The sequence below is a fragment of the Capra hircus genome, chromosome 5, assembly GCF_001704415.2.
Source record: "Capra hircus breed San Clemente chromosome 5, ASM170441v1, whole genome shotgun sequence".
Classification (NCBI taxonomy): Eukaryota; Metazoa; Chordata; class Mammalia; order Artiodactyla; family Bovidae; genus Capra; species Capra hircus.
Window position 1 is genome coordinate 4,516,144 of NC_030812.1, and position 21,037 is coordinate 4,537,180.

The 21,037-nt window shown below is 41.4% G+C and overlaps 1 protein-coding gene across 6 annotated transcripts in view; it reads right to left on the reverse strand.

The window, feature by feature from the left end:
* Positions 1-14,889, reverse strand: part of KCNC2 (potassium voltage-gated channel subfamily C member 2) — a 240,621-nt gene extending 225,732 nt beyond the window's left edge. For 5 of the 6 annotated variants that reach the window (XM_018047566.1, XM_018047565.1, XM_018047564.1 and 2 more), the window contains exons 1-2: positions 14,548-14,889; positions 12,724-13,402 (exon numbers count right to left, since the gene is read on the reverse strand). In XM_018047566.1, coding sequence (XP_017903055.1) covers positions 12,724-13,383 — 660 coding nt within the window. In that variant the 5' untranslated portion in view covers positions 13,384-13,402; positions 14,548-14,889. Of the gene's footprint in view, positions 1-12,723; positions 13,403-13,868; positions 14,501-14,547 lie in introns of those variants that run through there. The other variant, XM_018047562.1, reaches the window with a different exon arrangement.

Here is a 21,037-nt window from a genome sequence, read left to right on the forward strand (position 1 = left end):
AATCTATGAAATAGCTATTAATAACTGAGTAATTGGTACTGAAATATAAAAAAAAATCACAAAACATAATACAAAATACTACAGTGTTAAATCCATAAAAGAATAACTACTGATTTCTCAAATCATATAACCACTGACTCTTGAATCAGAAAAAAGTCATAAAGGTTGTCTTGTCCCATTGGGCAAACAGCAGCTAGGGAGACATTCTTGACTTCTCTCTCTGCCTTACTCAAATGGCACCTAATTAATCAACAGTTCCACTTTAATTGTCTTTATTTCACTTCATCACTCTGGCCACTGTTTTAATTGAGATCACCAGTATCTCTTGGGCTGGTGGCTCAGATGGTGAAGAATCTGCCTGGAATGCAAGAGACCTAGGTTCAATCCCTGGGTCAGGAAGATGCCCAGGAGGATGAAACGGTAAGTATCTTTTCCAGTATTCTTGCCTGGAGAATCCCATGGACAGAAGAGCCTGGTGGGCTATAGTCCATGGGGTCGCAAAGAGTCAGACACAACTCAGTGACTAACACTTTCACTTTTTAGTATCTCATACCTGGATTACCACACTCACATGCTAAACTGTAGCTCTTGTGACAAACTTGCACTCATTTTCCCCAGCCCAATCCTGTCTTCAAGCATAAATATTTCAGAATAATAGTCCCAATTGCAAAGATGCATGCCATTGCTCTGCTTAAAATCCTTCCAAAGCTCTCCAGTCCCAGAGAAAGACCAGACCTTCCAAACAGAGCTTGCCAAGGCTTTCGATCCAACCTCAACTCGTTTCTGGCAATACCTCCACATCCCTTACACAAGGCGGGGGCTGTCCTGAATTATTTACAGCGTCTTGCACAGGCCTTGCCTTCTTTCCCTTTTAGGATTTTATTTCAACTCTTCTCTTTAAAAAGTCTGGCTATCTCCTCTGGTACCAAGACAGGTATATTTCTTCCAGGAAGTTTTTTCCCACCCTTGACAACCTTCTGCTGGCGCTCTCCTGACACTGCACTTTCATTTCTTTTCTGTTGTTCTCTTCCAGGACACTACAGCTGCTTAAAGGCAGGAAATAAACCATTTTCTTACTACTTGTAAAATGTTTGGTAAAGGACACATACATGTTAGATACTGTTCTAATTAATTACCATTTATTCATGTGAAATAGAATTATTCCTACAATTTCCCAGATAGCTATCCAATATTCATACATGAAAAAACCTCAGCGATAGACAACTTAGTTTTTTATGAACAATCTAAATGCTACAATGTTCCCTTAAGGTACTCTATGTAACTACCCAATCCCTCTCAAATAACCAGTGCTTGGCATAAGGAATAGTGACGATTGTGACGATGATGATAACAGTAATAATGATACAGCTAAAATTGAGAAAACTAGACCCTGCTGGCTTCTGAACATGAATATGCACAATCCACCCTCATAACAATCCTTTGAGTCAGATACAATTATTATCTTCCCAGTCCAAATGAAAAGAGGGAGGCTTAAAGAAGCAACATTGTGAAAGTGATACAGGCAAGTGGTACAGTCAGGATTCAAACTCAGTGAACTGAGAGCAGTCCTTCACATTAATTCACTCCTGTCTCAAAACCAACTGTCAGCTAGTATTTTAACTCTCTGCCCTGAAAAACAGAAGTAGTAAAAATGATATCAAGGAGAAGAAGACAGACTGAAAAATAAAAATCTAATTTAAAATCTTTATTTTAAATTAGTTTCCGAATTCATCTGTCTGTGGAACTCTTTTGAGGGCAACACCTGTTAACATTCTGGATTGCTATAGATCTAGAAAACACACTTTGAGAAATATTGGTTCAAGCATGATTATTACCCTGTTTCAATGTTAAACTGTATTTGCTTTGGCAGCAGTTACATCACAGTACTGACATGAACCGGGTCAGCAGCCAACTACAACGCCAAAGATGTTCATCTTATCTGAATCCGATCCAAATCCTATTGGAGTGAGACCTGGGAAGTCAGAATTCTAGTCATCATCTCAAGTTATTCCTAGGCACATCTAAGTTTTAGAACCACTATCTAACTGGTTAGTAACACTATTTTCAAATACACTGAGATAAACATTCCTGCCCTGGACTAAATATCCATCTCATCAGAAAAATCTCAGTTATAAACACAGAGGCCCTCTTTTGCTTTCAAACCTGTTCTCCTGCATTCTGGTCCTTCTATTGCCCCTTATGGCATGGCACAGCACTCTGTGTCAAGCCCCCATGTTTGCACACTACTCTGTTGACCTAATCCTTGACTGCTGGAAAACACATCTCTTGCGTGTTAACTATTAACATCTCATCTCCTCTTTACAGGACAGTGGGACCCTCCCAAATCTGTGTGTCCACAGTATGCCAATATCTATATTATAGTTTTAATGCATTATACTGTAACCATGGACAGGCAGTTGTTCTTTCCCAACAGAATACAAGTGTCTTGAAGGTAAATGACAACTTTTAACCCTTACATTCTCTGTACTAACCTAGTTTTGGCCAATAGTTAAAACCCAAGAACTGTCAGCAGAGAGATTCCAAAGCATTTGACAGCTTTCATCTTTGAGGCTTGGTTCTCCTCCAGTTGGTTTAATTGAGAGAAATGTACTAATACCTAGCACGTTCTTTCATCAACCAAGCAATGCAATCAGTCCTGAATATTCATTTGGAAGGACTGATGCTAAAGTTGAAGCTCCAATACTTTGGCCTCCTGATGTGAAGAACTGACTCATGGATGGCATCACCGACTCAATGGACATGAGTCTGAGTAAGCTCCGGGACTTGGTGATGGACAGGGAAGCCTGGCATGCTGCAGTCCATGGGGGCACAAAGAGTCGAACGCAACTGAGTGACTGAACTGAAGCGATGCAAGCCAAGGCAGAGGAAACACAAAAGGCTGCAAACAAAGAAACTCAGCACTGAAGCACAGTCAAGTACTCAAAACTAAAGACAGAGAAGTTTGAGATGAATTAAACCAATGAGTAATACATCAACAGAAAAATGAATAGGTATTGAAAACAATCACTAAATTTTAAAGACTAAAGAATTGATAGTATGCACATATTACAACTAAAACTAAGCAGTGGGCTCTCATAAGAAAGTGGAACAATTGAAGAACCTTGTGTTTTGAATTGAGACTAATCTATTTTGAACGTCATTGAAGCCTATTAGTGCATTAAAATACATTTAATTTCATTGCTTGGCATGAATTTTGTATCTCTAACATTGTACTCTAAATATCAAAGCACAGTGAACACCATCTTGAACCTGGGAATTAAGTATAAGTTCACAAATGCTTCTCCATCATGATGATACAAATATGATGGTTGTTCAACTTTGATGCACCACTAATCATTTTATGTAACCCTGATAGCTCACTCAGGCCTGATAGTAAAGTTGTAGCTTAAAAAAAAAAGGCTACTTGGTACTTTAGAATCTCTTGGCACAAAAAAAAGGGCTAGCTAAACCTCTGTTCTGTCCATTTCCTACTCAATTTATATATGAAAGATGGGTCTCACTAAGAATATTATAATTTTCGTAATTGCCCTCTCACTGTTCACCTCAAGAGGGAAGCAGGACAATTGAAACAATAAATCAAGCTGTAATGATGTCTTGTTCTGCTTTCCTAAATATCAATTTTATCCAAATTAATATAGTAAGGAAGCCTCCTTTTGCCACTGTTTCCAATGCCATTACTTTGTCCTTGTTTCCAATACAGTTATTATATAATATTCACTTTAAGCAAATGGCATTTTATCCTCAATCAATAAATATAAAAATAAGCAACCCCATATCTGAATTTATGTAGCAAACTTATAAACAAGATACAAAATTTACAGAAATTGTGAATAATCCTCGGCCCTTTCATTGAACCCAATCAGACAAACTGCTCTAGGAATACCTGAAAAGTGAAAGTGATAGTTGCTCAGTCGTGTCTGACTCTGCAATCCCATGGATTATAGCCCACCAGGCTCCTTATATTCATCCAAATAGATTTTTCATCAACAAGTTGTCTTAAGCTTAGAAATAAGAGTATCATTTGGATATCGTGACAATATTATTTAGAATCACGTTATATAATAAAGTTTTTGTATTTTATCATTTAATGAATGACTCTAAAATTCTGGACAGTTTTGGTGTAAAGGAAGAGAATATCTGTGGCCAAAAGGTGGTACATTTTCATCACTGAGACTTTCTCCATGGAGACAACTCAAGGAGAACATCTTCCACTGCTGAGGCTAAATCACAGAACATTTGCCAGGAAGGGCTGTCTTGAATTTTGCTCCAGTTTTTAAAGATATCAACAATGTTGTCAGATGCAGAAAGAATGGCAAAGCTCTAAGTTCTGATACAAAATCCACCAGTGTCTTCAAACAGAAAATTAAGACACTGAGATTCTCCATAGGGTTTTCTTAATACATGAACACGGAGGAAATGTCAGGTTACACAGATGTCTCTATCATTATGAGCTTTCAGAAGAAAAGGTCAGTCAAGTAGCCATAGCAATTATGGAGTACTTTTTTCCCCCAATACTACCAGCAACTTCTTCTGTTTGACTTCTATAAAATGCCTTCTTCTGTTTGACTCCTATAAAATGCCTTCTCTCAAACACACACAAAATTATAAGGCTGCTTTACATTCCACCAATAGCGAAGGAAGCACTACCTTTGGCTAACTATCTACTAAAGAAGGTTGAAGGAAAAGTTTTTTAGTCTTGTATTTACTGACCTCACTAAAACATAAATCTCATTTTAGGTCTTAAAAACAGCTCCAACCATCTTTACTCTAATTTACCAGTTATCCATGTGTAAACCCAAACAAAATGTTGGGCTCCAAAATCACAGCAGGTGGTGACTGCAGTCAAGAAATTAAAAGATGCTTGCTCCTTGGAAGGAAAGTGATGATCAATCTAGACGACATATTAAAAAGCAGAGACATTACTTTACCTACAAAGATCCATTTAGTCAAAGCTACAATTTTTCCAGTAGTCATGCATGGATGTGAGAGTTGGACTATAAAGAAAGCTGAGCGCCAAAGAATTGATGTTTTTGAACTGTGGTGCTGGAAAAGACTAGAAAGTCCCTTGGACTACGAGGAGATCCAACCAGTCCATCCTAAAGAAAATCAGTCCTGGGTGTTCCTTGGAAGGACTGATGCTGAAGCTGAAACTCCAATACTTTGGCCACTTCATGTGAAGAGTTGACTCATTGGAAAAGACCCTGATGCTGGGAAAGACTGAAGGCAGGAGGAGAAGGGGATGACAGAGGATGAGATGGTTGGATGGCATCACCGACTCAATGGACATGAGTTTCAGTAAGCTCCAGGTATTGGTGATGGACAGGGAGGCCCAGAGTGCTGCAGTCCATGGGGTCACAAAGAGTCTGACATGACTGAACGACTGAACTGAAACCCAACCATGATCTGGTTAGTTACGCGTGAGAAGAGAACGCTTTATAAACATTAACCATCACCAATAGGTTGAACGAGGGTTGCATTTAAAAATTCCAAAGGTAATAAAGCCAACAAAAGTAGAAAAACATATTACAAAAGACACACACACACAAGGATAAAGGGATAAAATAGGAGGTAAGTGAAAAAACAGGCAGATTAGTTTTGATGTTTTAAAGGCAGAACATTAAGACGTAGAACTGGTAGAGAAGGCAACAATGGAAGGATGCATCTGAGGGTGTCTGGAAATAGAGTAATAAGACAGCAAACTTTCCCCTGCTATTGTTGAACAACAGGACATTGAAGAGGACAGACCCTACCCCAACTATTTCCAACAGGCTTGCTACTTTCCGAAAGCTAAAATTTGTGCAGCTGATATTAAACCCAATCCAGACTAAGCAATCGATATGGAATGGGAAGAGTGCCAGGAGTCAGAAGGCCTAAATTCCAACCCTGCTACTGAGACTAACTAGCCATGGCTATGAACAAGTCAGCTGCTTTTTTTGTGATTTAAGGTTTCCTGACACAATGACCAGTTTCCTTCCATCACCACTTCCCTTCTAAGTCTCATGAGCAACAGAAGGCTGTTATACACAACAATGTCACTAAAAGACGGTGTGGTGTGGTGGCATGCTCAGCCGTGTCTGACTCTTTGCGACCCCATGGGCTGTAGCCTGCCAGGCTCCTCTGTCCATGGGATTTCCCAGGCAAGAATACTGGAGTGGGGTGCCATTTCCTCCTCCAGGGGATCTTCCCAACCCAGGATCGAACCTGCATCTGCACTGGCAGGTGGATTCTTTACCACTGAGCCATTAGGGAGGCTGCATTCAAAGATTATATACCACATAATACGTAATACGCGCATGCTCACACACAAGCATTCTCAATCAAAACTTTAAGCCATATTCCCACGAGCCTCTTCCTTCACTTATCCATATAAACATTTTATAAATATATACAAACACAGAGTATGTATCTACATTATGATAGTGAATATATCTTTATTATGTAAATATGTATAGGCTGAAATAGAAAAACTATTTTTTCTCAAAAGAGAAATAGGGTGTACTATATAATACATATATATTTTTCTCTTGAAATATTCTTCATTAGTGAGTACATTAAAACACAAACTTACAAAGTGTGCATACTATTCTCTATGCTTATCCTGACTGAGTCATGAAAAAGATTAGAACTGAATAATTTGACACTATTTGGTAAACACTTAAATGTGTTAGGCATATCTGTAAATCCTCAAGTGAATAAGACTTTCCCTTCTGCATAAGATATGGGAAGGGGAAAAGGCTGGTGTCTTTGACAAGGCGCTTTTCAAATGGAAATAAAACTGAGATTACCTAATCAGTTACCCTTGTGGGTGGATGGCTATACACCTGCACTGAATCTTAGACTTAGCAGATGACAGAGCTGATCATCTTTATGGGTTTCATGACAGAGCCACAGCAAAATGATTTCCTGAGATCAATATGTGGTTGAAAGAAAGCTGTTTTCAATGGAAACAGGAAGCTAGGAGCCAACCTGTTTCTATGGTAACCAGAGCAGCAGATACCCAACAGCTGTAGGAAAAGAAAAGGGCAGCAAGTTAAAATTAAAAAAAAAAAAAAAAAAAAAAAAAACCCAAGAGAAATCCATACTAGTTTACCTTATTAGTGTGATGGTCCCTAGAGGACAATCAAAATGAGTGCAGACATGCTCTTTTCCTACCCAGGGATTTTCAGCAGTCACTATGCTTGTTTTTCCTCTAAACTTCAAAATCTTGGAGCTGGAAAGAAGTTTGAATACGTATCTAGTCCAATGTGTCATCCCCATTTTTTCTTTCAAAATAAAGCCAAAGGAAATCAAGAATTAGAAAGACAAAGTAAATTCTCAAAGGTCACACAGCTAGCTGTGAAATCAGAGTTAGTGCCTAGGACTCATGAATTCCAACTCAGGCATTTTTCCAATGCTCTTTCCATGTATTCTCTACTCTGCTCTCTTTTCCTCCCAAAACCCACAGTTTAGTCAACTTCTGTGAAAATTTTGACCACACAGTATTAAAATTAATCACCACCCTTCAAACTATAAGCAAAAGGCAATGCTATCCTGTCATAGAAAAATCTTGACTGTTTTTCCAAAAGAAAAGCCCTTCATACTTCAAAAAGAACTGGATCAAGTTTACATAATCCACTGATGGTTACAGTTTAGATTATCTTGCCATTATATATTTCCTTATAGAGACCTGTGTTTATACTCTATCAGTCCTTTCGTGCTATTTACTATTTCATTCAGATACATTTTTAAAGGTTGCCATAATAAAAAAGGGTAAATGATGCAGAATTTGAGAATAAAAATGAGATCTGAAAACTGCATTTACTTTATTTGCAGTAGTTAAAATAAATAGTAATGATACATATTTCTAAATGGGAAAGGTTGACCTGCATTTTTTATAAAACTACACTTTTCCTCGTTTTCAGTTGCTTTGAAAATAAGCGTCTTGACAGAGAAGAAAAATTTCTCTGACTCTCATTTAGTTTTGTCAGTTTGGGTCTACAAATGAGCTCTTGGGAAAATACAATAGGGAAAAAAAAAACCCATACATAAACTGTCCAACTATTCACCTTTGGCATGATAATGCCCCAGCAACAGATTAGGTCACCTAGTCTGGGGTCAAACACACTACCAAAAATACAGTTCTACTAAAGTTACTTGCTTTTTTAAATTGTGTTGAATGAGGCACTCTCTAATGTTATCCAATGCTCAGAATATATGAATAAAATCAAATATATCTGTGAAGTATATAATTAGTGGCCTGGAAAAAGTCAAGGGAGGCTTAGATGCTTATATAGCAAATGCAAATACACCAGACTCTTAACTGCAGACTCTTTTTAGGCGTCCGAAGTTTGGACTTGCACTGTCATGTGGTTAGCCATAACTTTAAATTGTGAGATTAAAAAGATGATTAGATAGCATCACTGACTCAAAGGAAACGAAACTGAGCAAACTCTGGAAGATAGTGAAGGACAGAGAAGCCTGGCAAGCTGCAGTCCATGGGGTCGCAAAGAGTCAGACATAACTTCGTGACTGAACAAACAACAACAAACTTTTAACTAAAATAGAAGGGATGAAGACACTCGAACACACTGTAAATAATTCAGTTGTTTTCTCTGCAAAGAATTCAGTTTTTAGATATAAGTACAGCTTGTCTCATACTCTTCAATAATATTGCAAAGAGAGAGCCTATAAATCACTCTGAAAACAGAAAAATCAAGGCTGAAAAAGCCTAACATGTTCATAATAAAATGAAGACTAACAGAAGCATGAAACTGTCGTTTCTTTTTTTTTTTTGGCCACACCCCACAGTTCCCAGGATCTTAGTTCCCCTATCAGGTATTGAGCCCCAGTTTCTCCTCACCAGTGGACCACCAGAGAATTACCAAGATCATCATTTCTAAATGCAGTATTTTCCTGAACATCTCAAGCAACATTTCCACATGAGTTTTGGTTTTTTTTAAAGGAAACATCTTTAGTATCTCTGGAATTTTGCTTGTTGTTATTCTGTTGTACTTTTAATTGAATAGATAACATTTTAGGAAATATTTTATTTTAAATAGAGTGGTGAGCTTACTGAGGGCAAAGTACTATATCTGCTCACGCACTTCTAGTATCTTATATAGTTTCTGGTCTATAATGACTGCAAAAACAATATTAATTGACTAAACAAAATTCTAAAATTTTAATAATTAACAACAATATTTTACAAACAAGTTTATTTGGCCATTATTTCTTTTAACTGGAGCAAGGCTCACAAAACAAGAATTAATACGTTTTCTTTCTTTAATCTTAATGTGTGACTCAAATTGTCCTTACCATATTATAATTTTTAAAAATTAAATCCTACATCTAAACCTAGAAAATAGATATTGAGATCATTCCTTTCCTGTTTTGTACTTTGAGGTAGAGGAAAAAATGTCCCATAAAAAGCAAATAACATATATGCAACTCTGAATCCAATTCTAGATATTCAAATTTAAATTTTAATAGTTTTAAGGAGTATATTTTAGTAATTCTGTGGAAATAAAACCATTTAAAATGCTTTTTACTATTTGTAAATATCATCCAATGCCATCAGCAGGATAATCTCTCTTCTTTCCAGATCTCATTTTCTCCACAACAGGTTTCCATGACAACTTATATTAAAATTTTTATAAATTTCTAATATATTTTTAAGGATACAATTCATAAATGTAAAATATAAACTATTTACCAACTTAACCTGAACAATTTAGACTGATCAAATATGTATTTACATCATAAATTAAAAGCAACAGAGGGGGAGATGCCAACCAAAATAAAAGGCAAAAATACAATGCTGTAAAATTAATTATCTAGTTCCTATCACTGTTGTTTCAGTCTGCCACTTTAGACTATAAAAGTTAGAAGTAAAACAAATCTACTATATAATCAAATCATTTTCCTCAATACTGGGAAAGGACAAGGACAATGATGAAACAAGTGTAACAAATTGAAAATAGAATTTTCACAGTTAAAATTGTTCATCTCAAGTACATCAATAAAAGATAAACTAATGTAAAATGAAAAGTAAGAGGGTTTATAAAAGTTAAATACTTCTATTAAGAATGACATCAGTAAGAACACAGCTGAAACAAACTACTTGATAATTGATTTTATGTCTCCTAGAATCATGTCCATGAAAAATATAATTTCACCCAGTGACTTCCCAATGTAATTCTATTTACCAAAGTAGTCAGATAAAATTGTCAGTCAATCATCTGAACGAAAAGTGTACATAAAAAAATATTAAATCACATGTAAATAGAATGGTGACTTCTGAGTACTCTTTTTTAAGCAACCCCTAATAATTTGAAAAGCAATTTTTCTGAAGACAAGTCTCATAAATGTTAGCCAATCTGAAAAAAAAAAAAAGGAAAAACATTACATATAAACTGGTCAATAAAAATCAAAAGTTAGAACAGGGTTCATTTTAAGAAAACTGGAATCCCATATCTGCACTCTAATGTTGGGTAGTACAGCCAAAGACCTGGAAAAAAATGTATATGTATGCATATATATATACAGACACACACAAAGAGAGGTATGTCATAGATGACCTTTCAAAGTTAGAAGACTAGGACTGTCCTACGCTGCATTAAATCTCAAGAGCAACACTATCTGCAGAGATTTCACAAGCCAGATAGTCAGTTATAATCAGTGGTTGTGGTGGAAAGGGCCTGGGCAGGGTGTCATGAGACCTTCAGCGTAATTTTGGCTTTGCTAATAACTTGCTCTATGACCTTGGCCATCACTTAGCATCTGCAGTCTTCATTTTTCCAATCTACAAACTACAGGTTCCTCATGAGGTGACCTCAGTGAAATTTTCCAGGTCTCTCATTCTCAGCTGATTCTGTTTTTAATGGCTCTTTGACCTTAAATTAATCTCTAATCTATCTGTGTTCTTTTCCTCACCTTAAATGGATGCAGGTCAAATTCTTAATATTATTACAATAAACTCTTGGTAAGATTTTTAAAAAACTATTTTCAAGTTAATGGGCTACCCTTAGACCATTAATTCATAGAATCAAATTCCATAGCAGTAATAAAAATTGAACGCCTTGAAGCTTTTCCTGTGCAGCCTAGCCTCCAAAAACTGCATTTTATTAACATAAATAAAGATAATAAAGCATCCTGGTTTTTTATACCACATAAAATAACACAATTATATGATGAGTCTGAAAACAAATGTAGATTATCTTTTTAGTCGCCAATTGGAAAAAGCAGTATGGCACACAGCTGGAATCCAAAACAACAGAGATAATGGTCATGAGTCTGTGGTTTAATTTAAATAAATAAATAAGTCTGGGCTTTTTTTTTCCTGAATGCCAACTCTTGCTGAATTCATAGACTGGTCTTAAAAGGAAGATCTCAGAGTTGAAGTTATTAATTCTATATTCAAATATGAGAATGTGGACATACTAGAATTTACGTGCGCACTTAAATACCAGATCCCATAAAGTAGCAATGCTTTAAATTGTCTCTTTGATAGTCTATATCAAATTGCAAACAAAATGCATGCTCAGACTTCTAAAGTGGTATCAGAAGCACATCTTCTGACATGTTATCAGACAGCTGCAAAATGTCTCAGAGGCAGAGACTTCTGACATGCAGAGGAACACAATAATGAGGATGGAGCCAAACTCAAGCTGGGAGAAATCCCATTCTGCCCAAGGAGGTTCTTTCCTGGGTGTCAGAAGCAAACCAGACACAAGCAGTTGCAAAGATTTAACTAAATACAGTACTCCATTCTGACGTAGAATTAAAAACCATTCACATACTGCATAATCTGAGGTTATTTATATTTCTTTTATTTCCTTTAAAATTAGAGAAACCATTACTAGTTACTTTTATCATCTCTTCATTGGGATTTTGAAGAATCAATCCAACTAAATTTAAACTGTCACTCAAACTAGAAACTGAAAAGAAATATTGAGTATGGGATCAAAATGTATAGAATAAAATAAAGTCGCCTACAGTCTAAATTAGAGACTCCCACTGAACCAGGATCACTGAAGTGTCCAATCGGCAATGAACCTGTAAAACACAGAGCGCCAGGCAAGACCACAGACCAAAATTCACCGTGCAGGTGGACTATCCCGTCAGCTTACTGGGGCAAGCAGACTCCGCACTGCTCTCCCTTGGATGGAGACAAGCCCAAACGATATTCAGGAGGTTCTCTTTCCAAGATGAACCTGTTCATCTCCCGGCCCAGCCACAGACATATATTCCGTTTCCCTCTACGGCCCTAAGTAGGGCCACTGCTCTGCGTGAGTCAGGCCTGTCAGACCTCACTGGAAAGATCAAACCGTGATGATCCGGAGGTCTGGAGGACCCTCGGAACTTAAGAAAAGGTTGGAATAAAAGAGAAATAGAAATTCCACATCATGAAGCGTGGTAGCGATTTCAGAATGAGCTTCCTACAGACTTGCCCAGAGCAGTGGACATCTGCCCTGCTGGTCCCACCTGGGGAGGTAAATCTAGGTTTGAGTTGAGGAGGAGAGGAGGGGGAAGCGGAGGAGCACGGGGGTAGAAAGGGGACGAGGGAGGGGGGCCCTGAGTTTGCCCTGAGCGGCGGGGCCCCCGCCTCCCGATTCGGGACACCCCGGCCGGCTCCCCCAGGGGCCCTCTGCTGAGAGAGCAGGACGTCTCGGAAGGGGTGGGGAGAAGCTGGACCAGCAGGGAAGGGGGCGCCTCTGGCCTTACCCGGGCGGCTCTGGACGAGTAGGGGTCCTCGAAGAGAGCCCACATGCGGGGCTGCAGCCTCCTCCAGCGGCCGGACTTGCCGTCTGGGCCCCCCAGGCCCGCGGCGTCCTCGATGCCCAGCCTCTTGGCCGCCAGGTCCTCGTCGTCGCCGGGGTCGCCGCCGAGCAGGTCGGGGGCCTCGAAGATGTCGAGCGCCTCCTCGGCGTCGCGGTGCTGCCGGTAGGTCATCCAGCAGCAGGGCTCCACGTCGGTCTCGTCGATGCCCCAGAAGGCCAGCTCCTCCTCGAAGAGCGGCCCGCACACGTCGGCCGGGCAGTGCAGCTTGCCGGTGCGGTAGTAGTTGAGCACGTAGGCGAAGACGCCCGGGTGCCGGTCGAAGAAGAACTCGCGGCCGCCCCCGGCGGGGTGGTCGCCGCCGCGGGCGCTGCAGTTGCGCGCGCCGCCCTCCAGGCAGCCGCCCGGCCCGGGGGACCGCGGGGGCGGCCGCGGCGGCGGCGAGCGCGCGGGGGGCTGCGGCGGCAGCGGGTCGCCCTGGGGCTCGGAGGCGGCGAGCAGGGCCAGGCGCGTCCCGGGCAGGGTCTTGAGGGTGCTGCGGTAGGTTTCGTGCCGGGTGCCCCCGACATTGAGGATCACCCTCTCGTTGCTCTCGATCTTGCCCATCTCTGTGCCTCAGACATGACTGGGGGAGGCGAACACAGCGCCAAGTTAAAGAGCGCGGCTCCGCCTGTGACCCCCGCCCCCACTCGCAGCCCCAGCGCCCCAGGATGCAGCGTGGCCCGGGAGGCGAGGGGCCGAGGGGCCTCCCGCGAGCAGCCCGACGCCCGGCCCGGTCCCCGCCTCAAGCAGCACGAGCCTTCCCCAGGTTTCTAGGGGACTGAGGAGACGGCAGTCCCCATCTTCCTCCACCTCTCACGACCCCTCTCCCCCAGCCTCACACCTCTCTCCCTCAGCTCTGCCTCCTGCATCTTCTCACCCCTCACCTTCTCTCGCGTTGAACCCGTTTCCAGTCCCTACGCCTCCCCCGCTCTCTCCCCAGGCCCCTCATTTTCCCCTCCGAGGGCCTCCCGCGTCTTCCTCTTCCGCCCCATCCTCTCCCCCAGCCCGCTCCCTTTCCTCCCTCACACTGAGACCCGCTTCCCCCCTACCCTCTCCGGGAGGCAGCTCCCTTAGGCAAGGAGTTCTCCGTGCCCAGACAACTTGACAGTGCTGGGTGAGAGACCCCCGGACTGGGCGGCGAGCCCCCCTCAGACGCGTCCCCTCGGTGAACTCTGGACGGCCCGCCGCTCCCAGGCTCCCGGGGACTGCCCTCCGCACGACCTATTCTCGGTTCACCTCTACTCTCCCTCCCGGGCCAGGCAAATAGACCGAGCGCAGAAGTCGGAGCGAAAACAAACATCCCTGCTAGTGCCTTTCACCAATGAGCCCTCTGCCTAATTTCCTGATCCAGTTTTCTTTTCACATGATTGCTGCGAAAATTATTACTACTTGGGAAAGGAAGCAACTAACTAGAATCCATTTTGGAGAGGAGAAGTGATCCATGCATCCCACCCCATCCCCCTTTCGCAAGAGAAACAAACGCCTCTCGGGTGCAGAGTCGGGGGCTGCTTCCTAGGAGGGGCGGGTAGGGTGGGTCCCCGAGGGAAAGCTGCTGGAGGCACGCCCCCTGCACCCCGGAGTTGGGAGTCCTGATGACGGTGTCCCCGTTTCCGACCTCCCAGCCACCTCTCCCAGTCCAGGAGCGGAACGGAGCGGGGATGCCTGCCTCGCGGGCTCTTGCACGTCCTTCCCGGCAAACCCGCCCCTCGCCCTCCCGCCCCTAGTTACCTTACGGAAACCGAGAAGAAAGTGCTGCTGCTCCGGCGTCCGAGCGGACGAGGGGCTCGGGGCAGCCCGACTGAGTCCCGACGCCCAGCCCAGCCGCCCCGCGCCAACGAGGAACTACTTGTTGGCGTTTTCCCGGTGCAGGTGGTTGGGCCGCTGCCCCGGGTGCAGGGCTCGCAGAGACAGCGCCCGCCGGCCGCGCGCCGCGCCGCCCGCCCTCATTCCGCGAGCGGCGGGCGCGCCCCGCGCAGACCTCGGCGCCGAGAGGCAGCATCGCGCGGGGCTGGGCGGACCATGGAGCGCGGGGCGGGCCCCGCCGGCGCGCCGCGACCCCGCCGGCAGCGGCCGCCGCGCCGCCCGCCCGAGGCCGGGGGGCTCATCCACCCGCCGGCGAGCCCACCCGGCCCGACGCGGAGCGCAGGTCTCCTTCCGCCCCCGAGGCGGCCGCCGCCGGAGCCGCCCCTCCGCGCCGCCCGCCGCCGGCCTCTGCGCCCGAGCCCCGAGCTCGCGGAGCGGCGGGGGGGCGGCGGGTGGGTCTGGGGAAGCGCTGCTGTACCAACCAGGTTCAGCTCCTTTCCTTCAGGGAGACTCTGTCCCCGCCCTCTCTGGAGCGGCTGTCTGCCTTATTTACACCCCACTCTCCACACCCTTTCTCTTCCCGCTCCCCCACCCCTCCCAACAAGTGAGAGCGAAAATCTGAGACCAAGTGTGTGTTTTTATGCGCTTGTTTTTGTTTTTTTCTTAATGGCAGCTGAAGGGAGCAAGCTCTACTTACAGGTGACAAGTGAGTCCGGTCTCTTGCGTCTTACCCATGGCTATGGCTTGCTCTTTTCAGTAAAATGTAGGTCTCCAGTCACCACATCATGGTTATATAAAACAAAACAAGTTTTAAAAGTTTATTCCGGGAACATAAGGCTCTAGCAAGTGAAAATTCAGGTTTATCAGAAGCTTAAAAAGACAAACTACAGACATCCAAGTACCAAGGCAGGGATCTCATTAGCCAGTTTCTCCCTTTCTAAAAATTTTATTGGGCCCTGTATTAGTTCGCTAGGGCTGTCAATAAGAGGGTGCCACGAACTGGATTGTTAAACAGCAGAAATTTATTATCCCCCAGTTCTGGAAACTCAAAGCTCCAAATGAAGGTGTTGTCAGGGTTGGTTTCTTCTGAGGGCTGTGAGGAATGGATCTCTTCCAAGCCTTTCTCCTTGGTTTATAGATGGCTGCCTCTCCCTTTCTCTGTACCTCATTTTCCCTTTACGCACGCCTGTCTCTGTGAATACATTTCTCCTTTAAACACTAGTCATACTGGATTAGGGCCCACCTTCATGATTTCATTTTAACTTAATTACCTCTGTAAAGACCCTAACCCCAAAGAAAGGGACACTCTGAGCTACTGGAGGCTAGGAGTCCCACATCCCTTTTTTGGGGCCATGGTGATTTGGGGGAGGTTTGAAGGGAAGCCTGAGACACAGTTCAACCCATATTAGATCTTACCACCAAATAGAGGGTGTGTTTCCATGACTGTGCCTATATTTCTAGAAAGAAAAGGATGGAAGAGAGAGACCATAGTCCATGGAGATAATTTGATAAGCTTGAAGTCCATGGAGTAGGTGAATCACCAGGTTGTATGTACGAGGAAGTGCCTGAAAGACAGATACTAACACAGACACTATGGAAAGAGCAAGAGTTGTGAGTTACTAATGGAAGCGTTTTAGCAATATACAAGACTACAGGATAGGCTGTTAACTATAAACAATTCTCTAAAGAAAATTCCTACCTGCTATGACTGTAAATACCTAAACAAAGTGAAGAAAGATCTTTGGACAGGCACTGATGTCTAGGAAACTAATGCATGAAAATATGGTAAGTATACATTTGTAAGAAATTTACCAACAGTATGACAGTCAATGTGTAATAACCTACCTAGCCTTGTGAAAGTATAAATTTGTTTTACTAACATGTAAAGAAACGTAACACTTAAATACTGAGGTAATAATTCTAGTTTTACAAAGTCATGGAGGCATTTCTTAAAAGAACAGTAATAGTATATTCAGTTGTCAGAAATTTACAAAGAAAAATTATATTCAAATTCCAATATGCATTCTCATATTGTCTAGACAGTTCCTTATATAGCTTTAGTGTAAATTCAATAGGGAGAAAAGGGCATATGGTTTGCTTTAAAATGGATTCATGTCAATATATGGCAAAACCAATACAGTATTGTAAAGTAAAATAAAAATAAAAATTAAAAAAAATAAATAAATAAATTAGCAATAGTAAGTTTAGTAGCAGCAGCATTTATAATAATAGCATTTACTGAGAGCTTACTATGTGCAAAATGCTTTACGTAAATTACTCCTGTTGACTTAAATAGAGGAAATATTTATACTAAATTACAAGACTTCCAGAAAGATAACTCATACAGATGGCAGCAATCAATAATGAAAGCCTTCAGCTTGATAACGTTAAGGCTGTATTATAAAGGCTCTATATAGAAACCAAAAGAAAGGAGGAAAATGATGCAGAGGACTCATGGGAGAAAGGAAAAGAGAAAGACCTAATGAATCAAGTTCAGTCTGAGATTATATAAGCTTCTCTGGAAATAATCACATTGGCCAAAGGACCATCTTTTAGAAGACTTCAGAATTTTCTTGTGATTCATAGAAGAATAGCTGTGAAAAGAGAGAAGATTTTGGATAAATCTGAAAACAAGAATATGGGAAGATAAAAGAATAAGATGCCCTTATCAATGGAGAACTGATAAATGAAACAATGAATAAGATACAGTCTCATTTTTTCCCTCTTGGTCAGTATAAGAGAGGAAAAGTGAAAGTAAAGTCACTCAGTCGTGTCCGACTCTGCGACCCCATGCACTGTAGCCCACCAGGCTCCTCCGTCCATGGGATTCTCCAGGCAAGAATACTGGAGTGGGTTGCCATTTCCTTCTCCAGGGGATCTTCCAGACCCAGGGATCAAACCCAGGTCGGGAAAATCGTCGAACAAATATCCAGGCTTCATATATAAGACAGGAGAGAGTAGAACACCCCTCCCCCACCCCTCAGCTAACTAACTCCACTGATCCTGCTGTAAAAGACCCATGACAGTGGGAGGTGGAAGACGGGAAGCTAATCTTTGAAGGATGGCAATGGAACACCTAGGGGGGGAAACAGTTGTGATTTCCTGTGTTGATGTGTGTGGAACAAGAATTCAAAGGACTCAAGAATTCAAAGTGGACATTACTTCTTGCAGAGAAGCCGCTGAAATGCTCCTGCCTTTGTGCCCTTAAGTCAGCATCACAGCAGGCTACAGAAACTGAGCAGCGCATCACCGCTAGAAATGGGATCGCATGAAACTACACTGGCTGCCAGATGGCATGCTTGTCGGATTTTAACGTTTGAACAAATTAACTCTTTTAAAATCCAGTGTGAGGATTAGTTAAATATTATTAACCCTACTTAAGGTAGCAGCAGGTTCATAAGCAAAATTTCTCTGCACTAGTCTTAAATGGCTGTGTTTTCCCATCCCTTCCTTTAGGTATGCCCTTTTGTAATGTGATTTTGCATCTTCTCCCACTAAGTCTGTTTCAGTCAGCCCTTGAATCTTTGCACCTTGCTTTAGCCGACAGAAAAAGTGGAAGTGATTTTGTACCAATTCAACGCCTTGGCTTCAAAAGGTCTTGCATGCTTCTGCTCTCTCTCTTTTTTGGAGCCTTACCTTAGAGCTATGACAAGTCTTATCTGACCTGCTTGATGGAAAGAGTTACATTTTCCAGTGTCCTCCCACCCCACCTCAAACACACATCTCTTTGGTGCAAAGAAAAATAGTACTAGAAAATAAGTAAGAAGACATAATAGAGCAAGGATTTAAAAGAAATAAACATCTAAAAGATATAAAGGACCCCCCACCAATAGCTAAAACCTCATCTCTGCCCCTGGAGAATAGCCAGCTAATCTCCAGAGGCAGAACTGCCTTGCTCTTATGCGTGTGTCCAGAAGAGCTGTCCCAGACATGTTAACACACAGGATCAAGAGCTAAAGAGAAAACTATGTATAGAGGCTATTAAGTTTTGGAATGGTTTGTAATACAACCTGATTCATCCTCTAAGCTCCCTTCATCTGAAAATTAAAGGACATGAACCTACTTACCTGCCCTCTTAACAATAACTAACATTTATATCATGTATTGTGAATTATAAAAATCCCCAGCAATATATGATACATATTCTTCCTCAAGCTATAATTTTTTGAAAGGTAGTAATTCATGGTGGTTAATTCCACAGGCCTTGGAGATAGGTAAAATGAAGTTTTATCTTCTGAGTGTTGCTTGCTAGGTATCTGACCTGGAAAAAAGTACTCATCTCCTTGAGCCTCAATTTCCCTTTCCATAGAATAAAAAGGATGTCACTATAGTTACTATGGGGATTAAATGGCATAAGGCCAATCAAATGCTTATGTTTCTAGCATATTTTAAGCATCTATGGATAGTAACTTTTATTGTCAAATGAGGAAGAGGTCTCATCCCGAAGTCACCTAGTTAATAATTGGCAGGAGCAGACCATAACCCACGTTTTTTGATGGCAGTTTTAACCCTTAACTGTTCCAGCACACTATCCTGTAGAGAGGTCAAAACTAGTTCAAATACTGAATAGTCCATAAAGATGTAATGAAACCAAACCTCTAGAATATTTGCAGTATGTCTGCATTCTTCTCAAATTATTTTAATTCAAAAATATATGTATTAACCATCTTTAATGACTTAGTTTATGCAATACACTTTCTACTACCCGACATAGTTACTTGTAACAATTATAAGATAGACCTACATACAAAGAATTCATGGATTACTACTTTTACAACTTGGTCATTTGATTTGTAAGAAATACATATTTGTGTTGGTTATCAAGAGTCAGAGGCTTTGCATAAATACTCAGCATGACAACATAGACATTGAACCAATTTAAGCTTGTCATATGCCTAGAAAATTAATGTGCAAGAGTTCTAAGAAAAGGCATTTAGATTGAAGAAAGAGAAAAAATTCCCATGAACATAGGATAACATTGACTGATGAGCATTAAGAGTTGGAGATAGCCTTCTCATTTTGAAACATTCTTTATAGTCCTCTGCGTCATCCATTTAAACAAATGCTGATACTGATGATGAAGATAAACAGGTAACTTTGGTAAATGGAGCAATGCATTATTCACATTACACATCTTGATGTCATTTTAACTTACACGGGGGCCAGTGTGCAGCACTTTCTCCTGGTATGACTGATTGTTTTACTACTAAGGGTTAAATTATTGGCAGATACTGATAAAGTGCACTTTACTTCCTATTGCCCTTGTTCCTCAATAGGTCATGGGTGCAAGATAAGATGTTTCATTAAAATTTTATAATCTGTATTTTTAGTACTTCCCTGCCTTCTCCTGCTAATTCTTTCATATGTGTATGACTTACATTATATACATTTATAGATTCCCTCTCTACATTTTCTGCCTCACTCCAGACTGGAGAGTTCTATGCTCTGAAGTGCATCAGACTCCCCTGAGAAGGCTTTTAAGATGCAAGGCTCCACCCTGAGTTTTTGTTTCAGTTGGTTTGGTCTGCACCAGTTTCTGCAGTCAGAAATCTGTGTTTTTAAAAAGCATCCTACACTTTATGAAATGTCCATAGGAAGCTGTATGGAAGTGAGTGTTTATAAATATATAACAAGGAATTAGCTGAACATTGCACCTGCAGAATATATTAGAGAGGAGTGGAGCAAGAAGAGAACTAACATTTATTAAGGACAAACTGTAGATATTATATATTATTTTTTTATTATTGCAGTAAGTGTAAGAAGCAAGTATTGAAATACTAATTTTCTTCATATTAGGTCAGGGATTGTCAGAGTAACAAAAAAAATTATTAGCAACTGCAGTAGTCAAAACTTTTTTAGGTAATTAAGAGCAAAGTAAAAGGCAGAGAGGGACTTCCTGCTTGGTCCAGTGGTTAAGACTACAGGGGGTACAGGTTAGATCCCTGGTTGGGGAACTAAGATCCCACATGTGCCATGGCCAAAAGTTTTTTTTAAAGGCTAAGAGCTTTAGATGTAACTCATTTAATCCTCAACCTATGATTTACCCACGTTTTACTAATAAGGAGACTAAGAATTTTAAAATAAATTGCCCACTATCACACAACTAATAAGACATAGCTGGTACCATTCAACATATGTGCATTTAATGTCAATACCTGTGTTCTAGTCAGAGAGTAGATAGTAGAGCCATGATTTGAATATATGTAGAACCATGATTTGAATCAGAATTAAAAGACAATAGAAAAAAAAAAAGACAATAGACATAACAAAAAGTAAATAACAAATTTGATGTATACCAATTGTTTAGATAATTGAAAACCCTTTGGTTTTAGATACTGTGATACTCATTATCACAGTATCTCAGAGCTATATCTCTCCCTTCGGTTTAATAAATAGCATATTAAAAAAAGCAGAA